This window comes from Carcharodon carcharias, chromosome 14 (assembly GCF_017639515.1).
Source record: "Carcharodon carcharias isolate sCarCar2 chromosome 14, sCarCar2.pri, whole genome shotgun sequence".
Lineage (NCBI taxonomy): Eukaryota > Metazoa > Chordata > Chondrichthyes > Lamniformes > Lamnidae > Carcharodon > Carcharodon carcharias.
In genome coordinates, this window is record NC_054480.1 from 92209161 (window position 1) to 92222018 (window position 12858).

Sequence of the window (12858 nt, forward strand, 5' to 3'; positions counted from 1 at the left end):
TACCTGTAATCCGGCCAATCTTATTAGCTGTGTGACTCCCTGCAAAGCCAGCCACATGAGCTCCGAGGCTGTATCCAATCAGGTGCATCTTGTTAAGTGGGTTTTTTTCTTGTTTCTATGAGGACCATAAAAACAGATGCCATTGATTTAAACGGAAATCATGTTACAAAATAATTAAATGTGTCTCTGGCAGCAGTTGATGTTTGAACCTCCTCACCTCCAGCCAATCAATGAGTTTGGCAATGTCTTGACCAACCAACATGGTATTCTTGGCTGCTATTGGGTAATGCTGGTGGGCCCGATCGAGCCAGTCCACAACAAGGACATTAGCATCAGGCTCTGTGTGGTACAGAGCGATTACTAATTTCTCAATCCAGCTCTCAAACATTCCACTCACCTGAAAATGTACAAACAAGTAGTTAGTCCCACCCTTAACAAATTCCTGAGCAGCTTCAGTAACATTAAGAGCACCTTAGTGTGGGTCACAGCCTCTGCCATGCAGAGTTTCTGCATCAGGGCCTAACACCTGCACCCCCACTTGAGGCCTCAGCTTTTATATGCGCATCATGCTGGGTATAATCAATTTAAAGCACTCACACTCCAGCCGTGGATGATTAGGAAAGTCTTGGTGGTGGTGTTGAAGCAGCATTTGCTCAGAGAGTCCACTTGCCCAGGGATTATATAACACAGGTCTTCATCTGGTTTTGACACTCGGCGCAGTGAGAACCTAGTCTTAATGGAGTTCAGATTTTCAACATCATTGCTGTGGTGTTCAGAGACACTATCTGGAGAAACAGGCAGAGGGATAGTTTAGCTAAATGTTTGCTGATACTTGGAAGAGCTTGGAGCAAGCAGGCATCCAACACACTAGCAAGGATGGCAGAGGTCAAGGAACATATATGGGTTGTGATTGAACGGCTAAATGAACAGACACATTATTCCTGACAGCACTCCTTCAAGTCACATGGATGTAGACTGATCGTCTATCAGGCTGGAGGCAATAGTCAACTCAACTCCTTCATGAAGTTTGCTCTCTAGTTCATTTCCCAAACATTAGAAAAGGAACAAAACCCTGCTAGTCTTCTTCAACATATTCCTCATGGAATCAATGTTGTCATAACTCTGGGAATCCCTCCCTCTACTGTCCAATCAGCAGGTTCAGTTTAAGTTGGATGTGACTCACAGAAATTGTTGAACAGCTCATATCACAGAAAGCCAGTACCTTCGTATACTGCACCTTCAGAAAAGACCTCTTTCTATTGAACTGTAACATGGTTTACTGCATGATAATACGAACTCAGTGAGGATGCAATAATTTTGGGTGGTGTTGCTGCCAATTCACTTTAGCTGGTTTTCCCATAATGTTTCTCCCCAGTTGTCCTCAGAAATGTGGTGGTGGGTGGTGGGTCGTGGTCCATCTTGAATCAGTGCAGTCCATGCAATGAAGGTACACTCATAATGTCATGTGATAGAGAGGTCAAAGACTTTGACCCAGCAATGATGATGAAGTGGGGTTAGTGTGTTAGGAGTGCAATTTGGAAGTGATAGTGTTCCCATACATTTTTTTGCCCTTATCCTTTTAGATGGCGAAGGTCACATGTTTAAGAGTTGCTGCTGAAGATCACTGTGTAGAGGGGCTGGCTGATTTAATTGGTAGGCGGAGTGCCAAACTGAGGTAAGATGAACTACTCACTGCAGAATATTCTGCCTCTAACCTGTTGTAGTATCCATGGTATTTACTTGGCTGGTCCTGTTGAGTCAATGGTGACCCTCAGAATGTTAATGATGCAGGATTCAGCAATGTTAATGCCATTGAATGTCATGAGTAGATGTTGTTGGAGATGGTCATTACCTGAAACATGTGTGGCATGAATGCTTCTTGCCATTTATCATCCCAAGTCTGGATGTTGTCCAAATCTTGCTGCATCTGGAAGGGGAATGCTCAATTGTCTGAGGAATTGCAAATTGCAAATAAGCAATATGCAATAATCAATGAACATTCCCACTTCTGACCTTATTATGTGGGGGAAGCTCATTGATGAAGCAGCTGAAGATGGTTGGGCCTAGGGCACTGCCTCGTGGAATTCCTGCAGTGGTGTTGAAATGATTGAAATGATTGGCTTCCAACAACCACAACCATCTTCCTTTGGGTTAGGTATGACAGCCAGTAGAGAGATTCACCCCCACCCCCACTACAATGCCTTCCCCGTCACCTTCGCCCCAACCCTGTCACATTGACTCTGGTTTTGATAGGGCTCCTTGATGCTACACTCTGTCAAATGCTGCTTTGATGTCAAGGCCAGTCACTCTCACCACACCTCTGGAATTCAGCTCTTTTGTCCATATTGGAGCAAAGTTGTTGTGAGGTCTGGAGCCAAGCGGCCCTGGCAGAATCCAAACTGAGCATTAGTGAGCCTTGGCAGGTTGTTGGTGTGTAACTGTCAATGCTACTTTCCATCATTTTGCTGATGATTGTTGTCCATTCAGCCTACCCTCAATTTGCCTGATTTGATTTGTCCTGTGTTTTGTAGGCAGGACAGACCTGAGCAATTGTCAGGTGACACCCATGTTGTAGCTGTGCTGGAACAGCTTGGTTGTGGTGCAGCTAGTTCTGGGGTACAGTGTTACAAGATTCAGGGCCGTAGTACCCAAGGTTTCAGAACAACAGATACTGGGTGCAAACACATGGTGTCCGAGCTGCGCACAAACAATTACAATGCAGCCCATGATGGACGCCATTTTGGTTGAGGGCTGGAATTCTGCAAAGTAGGAAGATGGGGTATGTAAATGTAAATTGTTGGAAGCTGGATGGTAAACCAGTGGCAGTAATATAGGAACACTTAAAGAGTCTTCGGAAAAGACTTATCAGTAAATGAAATGGGTGGAAGGAACAAGTAGCTACGGTACAAGTCCAAAGTGTTTCTTTAGAATCTACAAGAATGGGGATTAGATTCAGGAGGGGCAAGGGGACTTTTCCCTGGATACAGATGAATTCAGGTTACTGAAGGTTATAAAGTTTTGTCTCTAAGGGAGAAGTAATCTCTTACTCCTCCAACAAAACAAGTAAACAAATTAACATTTTGAGAGCCACTGGAGCAATTCAATCATTGATGGTGGCCAATGAAACAATTTGTTTTCCATCTGGTTTTATGAAAGAAAAATTATTAATGGGGTATTCATGGGATTTATGAACCCTTTCCTTTGTACAAAGTTGATTTATGAAGTAACTTAGTAAATGTATATGTCACTGTGGGGAATTGTCCCTTGGTTACCTATTGTATGGATATTTTATATAGGGTCATGATTTGGCAGGTTTGAAAGTATTAGCCTTTCAGAGTTTCAAAAGACCAGTTGAGGTGAGAGATTTTGCAAGAGGAACATCCTGGGCTGTTCCCCAATTATGTAGTAAGTAGAGCCCAAGCACATAAGGCTGGGCAGGCTGCAGCAGAAAAATGACTAGCCCAGTGACAAGAAAAGTTAGCATCAAAGATGCAAGAATGTCAAAGACTACATAAGGAACCAGAATCTTCTAAGGAAAAGCTGATCAGTGTAGAGAACCAACTTTCATGCACAAAAGATGAGATAGATAATTAAAAACATGCCTGGGGCTCTAGCGCAATTACAGAGTGCGGCGGAGGGACAGGCTGAACATCTTGGTTTCTGCATTCCCTTTGTCGACTGCCTACAATGGAGCAATTGAAGAAGTTTGTTCAGCTGCCAGGAAACAAAGTGATTCTAGTTAAGTAACTGGGATGGTGCCCTGACTGCAATACAGGATGTGCTTAATGGGAGCAGTGAACTACTTTGTGAAGCACGGCCTGAAGGGGAGACAGGTTGGCAGAATGCCTCCATGCTGTGTGGCGTGATAAACAAACCCACCTGATTGGTTTCTGGCATGAAAGGCCCACCGTGGCACCCGGGGTTTTGGGCTTGAAAAACAAACCCATGTGATAAGGTTAGCTGAAGGGGCAGCAGCTGAGGTGCTATCACTAGCTTGGTGCTGCTGAGGAGTTGGGGCTCGGAAGCCCAGGAGCAGTCGTCAGCTCCATGAATCTGGCAGCTGGAGCAAAGAGAAACCCGTGGTGAGCAGTGGTTGCCTGCTCAGTACAGCTAGGTAGCTGTAATTGTGCAGGTGGTTAGATGCTGGTGTGCAGCCCAGCCAACTCTGTGGGTCACAGTCTCGGGCAAAGTGATTGATGGGCTGGGAGGTGATGGGAGGTGAGCAGACGTTGGGGCAATTTAAGCTGGAGTCCTGTTGCCTGACAAACTCAGAAGAGGCAAGAGGATTTCCTGGCTGAGTTAAAAATGCTGTTGAGGGAAATCAGAGGCTATCTCTTCGAAGGAGATGTCATTGACATCTAGGTGGGTTGCTGAGAAAACTTCTGGAATCGGCCCCAGTTGTATCTGCCATTTAATGTTCAGTTTACAGTGTGTTCAACCATAGTTTATTGTTAGTTCATGTTTACCTCCTATCACTTCTGGATATTAGAATGTAAGGTAGATAGTATTGACTGTTTACTTTGTTGAATCCCATATACTAAAAATTCTTCTGTTTGTTTTAAACCATAGAATCTTGTGGCTTTATTCTCTTAGTAAATACCTGGGATCTGAAATTTTATCAACTTCAAACAAAATGTTACTGGTCCCTCGGTGGATTGTTACAGTGCGACCATGTTCAGCACATCAGGCAGGCGAGTGCCTGCTATCCTGGCAGCAGTCATGATGCTTTTATTCAGTGCCAGCCCACTGTTTCCTCAGTGTTTGAGTCTTCATGTCAAACCAAAGGGTGGCTGCTGGGACAAGGGCCATCTGCTGACCACCTGGCTCACGACTCCATGACACAACCCAGCCACACATTGACAGCATATGTATAATGAAAGGCATGTTGTCACAGGGAACATCAGGGAAGAGACCACTGGGATGCTCAAGCTCAGTTCCACAGCCTGGAACATTCTGGTAGAGTCTTGCAGTACGAACCAGAGTGTTGGTTACAATTCATTGCAGTCTGCATAATCTCACCATCATGGGGGCACAGCTCTTGCCAACAGGGATACAACAAACAGCTGAGGAGCAGGAGGTAGGGAGACAGGAGGAAGGGGGACAGGAGGAAGGGGGACAGGAGGAAGGGGGACAGGAGGAAGGGGGACAGGAGGAAGGGGGACAGGAGGAAGGGGGACAGGAGGAAGGGGGACAGGAGGAAGGGGGAAGGCCACCAACACATCTCCTTTCCAGTCACTTCATTCCAATATGGTTCCACAGAACACAAACCCAGATTGCCATTCTACACACAAACACATTCTCTTCTGTCTGATTCTGAACTTCACAGTCACAACGCTGAAATAAAAACCGCCACAAAACAACCATTCCAAACAATGTTATCAAACAAACCATTCAATATTCCATATAAAAGTTAACGTTTGTCACCCTTGTGCATTCCCTGAGTGTGTCTTCCAAGTGCCTTTCCTGGCCTAGTGCTCCTACACAGCTCTACCCCAGTGACTGCTGCACAGCTGCTGACTTTCACTGGGGCAGATTGCAGCTGGCCTCGCGGGATGACCTTGAGCTACTCTGGGCCTTCGTGGGCCTAGCTTTGAACTGTACCATAGTGGCATGGGTGGTAGGAATCTGAGCCATCTGGGAGGTAGCAGGGACACTGGTGGAGTGGCAGTGGTGGGAGGATGAATCCTGTCATCCTGAGAAAGCAGGACCGAGCTCCATGAAGCCACTGCCTCTCCTCTAGGGTGGAACCTCAGCAATCCTGGTAATCTGTAGGAGGACAGATTGCTGAAGTACACTTACAGCCTGTCACTAAAAGCCCCTTTGAACACTGGTATCTACAGTGTTACTACCATGTGAGGAGGGCTAAAAATTGACTCCCCTAATTCATCATTCCATGTCTGGGTATTGTTGTGAATTTAGAGAGGACGTACTTTGCCAACACTACAGGTGTCCCACCATGTACACTTTCAGATTTTAAAGAATTAGTCGGACAGGTTTTCTGAGTTTAAATCAAAGAATGAGTTTATTGACCTAAAGAGAGAGAGAAAGAGAAGAGAGAAAAGGAGAGAGAAAAGAGAGAAGAGAGAGAGAGAAAAGAAGAGAGAAAAGGGGGAGAGAGAGAGAGAGAAGAGAGAGAGGGAGATCTGAGACACAGTCTTTGCAGCCTTTCAGTATATCCTTCCACTCTCTGCTCTGACCTGGTAAAATTTCTTGAAAAGCCTTGCCCTCTGTATTGTCTAGAGGAATTCAGATACAATGTCTGCTGTAGTCATTGTGTTGTAGAACAGGTAATTACATTTTTGATGTCTCATCTCAAGAAACTTTTAAAGAGTAATAGTGTAAAAGTCAACAGGAGATGGGGGTGTTTCATGCTTCCTGCCAGGGGTGGGGTGGGGTGGGGTAGGGGGGATGGAAATGTTGAGAGTCTGTTCCTTTTCATCCCACTTGGGCCGGAATACAAGTTGTATATTTGGCTGGCTGGCAGTCTTTCTATTGTCTTCATGGGAATATAATTTATTAAAACCTAGCCAGAAAAAAGCCGTTAAAAATTATATCTTTATCTTTAAAAAGAAGACACATCCTCAGAACAACAGCCGTGATGACAGCAATCTGAACCTGCAGGGCAGCAAGCTGAAATTTTCTGACATCAGTCTGAGCTTCCACTGCAGTATGCAGATGTTAGGTGGGTTCTGCTTGTGCTGTAAAGGAAACTGAATCATCAGCATCATGGTCAGATCCAAAAGTGTTGTAATGGAGTTAGCCACGATTTCCGCATTGGAAAGAATGCTCTCCAAACTGGGGGGAAAACCCCTATGCCGAGCTGGTGCCACATTCCACCACACTCCTTGACAGTGACAACAGCCTCTCCGTTAGGCCTGTCAATGCACCAAGCATTACACTCTGCATTCTCTTCAGGCTTTTTCTGTATCTCCATCAAAGTCCTCATCAGTGTGCAACCTCGTTTTCCGTCAAACTGCTCCCTGGGTGACCCTTTCCTCCTGGCCTGGCTGCAGCCCACTCGTGCCCAGTGACTCAACATGTTCAGATGTGCCTCAATGTTGTCCTCTAAAGTACCAATAGCGTTCATATCGGAACTGGCGACTGCGAGTGAGAGAGTGAGCAATGGCGTTTCTTCATCATCATCAATGCTGTGCAACTCTTGGGCAGAATTAATCTACACTTGGAGAGATGGATGTTAATCAAGGACAGTCAGCATGGTTTTGTTAAGGGGAGGTCATTTCTGACCAATTTGATTGAATTTTTCAAAGAGGTAACCAGGTGTGTACATGAGGGCAATGCATTTGACGTAGTCTACATGGACTTCAGCAAGGCTTTTGATAAGGTCCCGCATGGAAGAGTGATAACGAAGGTAAGAGCCCATGGGATCCAAGGCAATTTGGCAAATTAGATCCAGAATTGGCTGAGTGGCAGGAAGCAGAGGGTGATGGTCAAGGGGTGTTTTTGTGACTGGATGCCTGTGTCCAGTGGGGTTCCACAGGGATCGGTGTTGAGTCCCTTGCTGTTTGTGGTATATTTAAGCAATTTAGACTTGAATGTAGGAAGGTTGATCAGTAAGTTCGCAGATGACATGAAAATTGGTGGGGTGGTAAACAGTGAGGAGGATAACCTTAGATTACAGGAGGATATAGACGAGCTGGTCAGATGGGCTGATCAGTGGCAAATGGAATTTAATCCAGATTAGCGTGAGGTGATGCACTTGGGCAGGACAAACAAGGCACGGGAATACACGATGATGGTAGGACCCTGGAAGTAGCGAGGATCAGAGCGACCTTGGTGTGCATGTCCACCGGTCCCTTAAGGTAGAGGGACAGGTAGGTAAGGTGGTTATGAAGGCATATGGGATACTTGCCTTTATTAGCCGAGGCATAGAATATAAGAGCAGGGAGGTTATGCTGGAACTGTATAAAATGCTGGTTAGGCCACAGCTGGAATATTGCGTGCAGTTCTGGAATCCGCATTATAGGAAGGATGTGATTGCACTAGAGTGTAGAGGAGATTTACCAGGATGTTGCCTGGGCTGAAGAGTTTTAATTATGAGGACAGATTGAATAGACTGGGGTTATTTTCCCTGGAGCAGAGGAGATTGAGGGGGGACATGACTGAGGTGTATAAAATTATGAGGGGCATAGACAGGGTAGACAGGAAGGAACTTTTCCCCTTGGTGGAGGGATCAATAACCAGGGAGCATAGATTTAAGGTAAAGGGCAGGAGGTTTAGAGGGGATGTGAGGAAGAATTTTTTCACCCAGAGGGTGGTGGGAATCTGGAACTCACTGCCTGAAAGGGTGTAGAGGCAGAAACCCTCATAACATTTAAGAAGTATCTAGATGTGCACTTGCGATGCCATTGCACACAAGGCTATGGAACTAGTGCTGGAAAATGGGATTAGAATAGTCAGGAACTTGTTTGATCACTGCAGACTCGATGGGTCGAAGGGCCTTTTTCTGTGCTGTAGACCTCTATGACTCTATGATTTCATGCTCCCACATCACAGATAAGCAGTTCTTGGGTATCTGAGAGAAGAAAGGTACAGGGTGGGGTTGCAGAGGGGGAAGAGGGGAGAGTACGAGGTGAATTAACCATCTGCAGCTTCTATGTCAGAAGACATTGTGGGATGAGGGAAAGTGAGATGTGAGAAGGTTAGTTAGGTAGGAACATACTGCCATCTTCAATGGCCAGGTGGTCACATGGTCAGCACTGTTTCTTCCATGGGGATGAGGGTATGGAGCAATGACTGCCCCTGCTGGATGGATGTTGCTGCATCTGGTCATACACCCCCTCGACCTCTAATAGAGAGGGAAGTGTGTCGGGTGCAATGTGCCTGCTATTGTTCAATAGCTGACAGTGTGTGCAAGCTGAGAGATGGGAATGTGAGGATTGTGGCAGTTACGTGTGTGAGATGAAGCTATGAATCATGCTTGATAGAGGATGTTGGTGGGTAAGTGAAGCCAAGGTGATCAGTCTGTGAAGCGAGTGGTTCATTGGTAAAGGTATGGCTTTTGAAGAAGTTTTCATTCGAGCGCCTCATGTGAAGTCAGTGGTATTGTTGCTGGACTAGTAATCCAGAGACCCAGAGTAATGCTCTGGGGACCCGGGTTCAAGTCCTGCCATAGCAGATGGTGAAATTCCTTAAGGGCAATTAGGGATGGGCAATAAGTGCTGGCCTGGCCAGCAATGCCCACATCACATGAATGAAAAAAAAACAGCATTGGTGCCACACAACACGGTGGAGGGTATCCTCAATGTGAAGTTTCGAACTGGCCCCACAGTAACACTAGGTTAGCTGTGTGAGTCTTGTTCCTTCAACCTTCATGGAAAGGTTAACAATTATATGTACTGTATTGATTCATTTAACATTTAGACAACCAGAAGATTAGGTGACAGTGGCATGGTAATATCTTGCAGGCACTCAATCCTTCCCCCTTGCCACATTCTGCCAGATAATGTCACACAACCTTCGCACACATCCCCATCTCACAGTGCCCTTGCAATATCCCACAGGCTCCGTCCCCCTATCACACTCACACACGTTAGAGGGGACAATGAAGAACATCAAGGCGTCCCTGCGATTCCATTGTACCTGCCAAACTTTAAATAACATTTGAATAAAAAGTCACAAACTCCAAAATAAATGCCAAAATATTCACCTCCCCACACTTTTTAAAACACAACAGTTAACCACACCTAAACCTCTTGCTTTCATCATACCGGTCATCAAGAGCCTGTCCCTTTAAGAGTTGGTGTGTAGCATTCCATCTAAACTGTATGAACAATGAACTGCCAGTCACTACATTCCGCTCAGTCATTGACCCTGCGCCACACTAACTGGAATCACCAGTGCCAACCAGCAATCACGCCATCGGCACACTTTGCGTCTGATCACATTCAGAGATGAGGCATTACTGCCGCTCACGTGAATCAGGGTCACAGTCTAACTGTTCCCTTTCACCTGGGAGCATGGGTTTCTCTGCAATACCCCATACCATGACAGGAACATGCATCTATATAGTGCCCTTAATATTGTGAAATGTACCAAGGACCTTTACAGGAGCGTGAGTACCATCATAGCCCTGCATGCACACACTCACATTCATACATAGACATGCTACTCACATGGATGGGTGTGTGGACAGAGGATGCACACATGGGACAGACCTAGAAACACATGTGGACACACAGGTACACAAACAGGGACACAGAAACACACACAGTCACACATGATACATGCAGAGCAGACATCTGCAGATACACACATGGATATACAGATACAACCGTCGATTCTCTCACATTCTCTCTCCCACAACATACACGATATTTTGGAAATGGGCACAAGATGAAGGAAAATAAATTGCATTCATGTTTATTAAATACACAAGTTCTTAAAACACTGACGTTCTCAGATAGTCCGCAGGGTAACATCTGCTTCTCTGCTCAGTTAGCTTTGCAGTTAGACTATTAAAAAGTGCTATTTCTGGGGAAGGGGTGTGGGGTATCAGGGCTCCTGGAAATAATTTCATTACCATGACGATATTATAGACATGCAGTGATCAAATGACATTAAATCATCGCCTTAGAAGTGATGGTTTAGTCACGAGTTTACAGCGTGGTGGGAAAGCTTGCAAACTTTGCTGCTGGCTGCTGGGTCCCTCTAAGAACCATTAAACAAATCCCTCAAAGAATCAAGCGGAATTGGGATCAGGCTTGCTTGTGAAGGCATGGGGGAGGGCGTGTGGAGGGCCAATGAAGGTCAGCTAAATGCGGAATTCTGTAGGCTGCACTTTGGTGGGTCTCACACTGCAGTGGGCTCGGCTGTCCAGAATACAGGGAAAGAGAGAGACTGGGAGACCCACACTGTCCCTAATAGTCGGTGGAACGGGAATAATCCTGCACCTTAAAGGAGGCTGCTGCTCCCTCTAAGGGGACTGCTGTTCATTAATAAATGTGACTGACGGTAGATTGAAATTCCTGGGCGATACACGGTCAGTCCTTGTGACTTACCCTACATAAGTAATAAGCTGTTAACAAAATCTCATTCTCAGAAATCTTACATTCCGAAGTTAACATCCCTGGCACTCTGTGTTCGGCAGTCATGCATTACAGTTACACAGGCCTCCCTGTCCTCAGGCACATTTCCCTATATTCAGATCTTCAGGATTAGTGTCAAGACTCGAGTTCTCACTCTCTGCTTTGCTGGCCAGAGACAGGGGGTCCGGGAGCAATAAAAACTCAAAACATTCAAGTAAAAAAAACTTCAATAATTGGAATTAAAACTGACGATGTAGACCAGCTCTTCACAATGAACTCCTAAGAGCTTCACAATGGAAACTGATGGAGTTTAGAAAAGTCTGTGTCCTTAGAATATTAGTTTAATCAGTTATCATCATTTTAAAATCAGTTATCATCATTTTAAAATCCAATCAATCCCATCACTCTTTATATCATCCTCTATTTCTCTTTCACCACTTTCTCTTTAACCCACTCTTAAACCCTTTCTTTCTCTTTCATCCCTCTCCCTCACCGTCTTCACCCTTTATCATGTTTGCATTCTTTCTCTCTCTCTCTCTTACTCTTTTCCCACTATCTCTCTTTCGTTCAGTCCTCACTCACCTGTCGCGTTGCCTGCCCTCACTTTCTGGACAAATACTTGTAAGATGGTGAAACCGAGGAGTAGGGGAACGCGAGCCTGAAAAAGCCGGTGTCCCATGGTGAGAAAGCAATGGCCCAGATGGAAACTCTGCTGCGGGAAGACTGTACTTTCTATCTGGCCCAGAATGTGCAGTGTCTCTGAACTGCTGTGTGGGACCGAACCTCCAGTAGGCACTGAAAGAAACTCAACACATTCACACTTTAAATAACTCCAGCACAGTCTGATTGGCCGAGACAAGGGCTCGTCTCTCGGCAACTGCAAACTTTCAGTCCATTTCAGCAGCCAGCAACAACTTTCAGTCTGAACTCATACCCACTCCCACCACCTCATTTCCATTCCCACAACCTCATATCCACTCTCACAACCTCAAACCCACTCCCACAAACTCATACCCACTCCGACAATCTCAAACCCACGCCCACAACCTCATACCCATTCCGACAACCTCAAACCCACTCCCACAACCTCATGTCCACGCTCACAACCTCAAACCCACTCCCACAATCTCATACCCACTTCGACAACCTCAAACCCACTCCCACAAACTCATGACCACTCCCACCACCTCATACCCATTCCCAGAATCTCATACCCACTCCCACCACCTCATACCCACTCCCACAACCTCATACCCAATCTCACAACCTCAAAACCACTCTCACAACCTCATAACTACTCTCACAACCTCATATCCACTCTCACAACCTCAAACCCACTCCCACAACCTCATACCCACTCCGACAATCTCAAACCCACTCCCACAACCTCATACCCATTCCGACAACCTCAAACCCACTCCCACAACCTCATATCCACGCTCACAACCTCAAACCCACTCCCACAACCTCATACCCACTTCGACAACCTCAAACCCACTCCCACAAACTCATGACCACTCCCACCACCTCATACCCATTCCCAGAATCTCATACCCACTCCCACCACCTCATACCCACTCCCACAACCTCATACCCAATCTCACAACCTCAAACCCACTCTCACAACCTCATAACTACTCTCACAACCTCATATCCACTCTCACAACCTCAAACCCACTCCCATGACATCAAACCCACTCCTATAGCCTCATACCCCCTCCCATCACCTCATACCCACTCTCACAACCTCATATCCAGTTCCACAACCTCATACCCACTCCCACAAACTCATAACCACTCCCACCACCTCATA

The 12858-nt window shown here is 45.9% G+C and overlaps 1 protein-coding gene across 1 annotated transcript in view; it reads right to left on the reverse strand.

Annotated features, from left to right (window-relative positions):
• Positions 1-11792, reverse strand: part of LOC121287263 (lipoprotein lipase-like) — a 32843-nt gene extending 21051 nt beyond the window's left edge. The window contains 4 exon segments of the mRNA XM_041204975.1: positions 4-115; positions 218-397; positions 598-785; positions 11628-11792. Of these exon segments, the coding sequence (XP_041060909.1) occupies positions 4-115; positions 218-397; positions 598-785; positions 11628-11724 (577 nt within the window). The 5' untranslated portion in view covers positions 11725-11792.
• Between the last annotated feature and the right edge of the window lie 1066 nt (positions 11793-12858).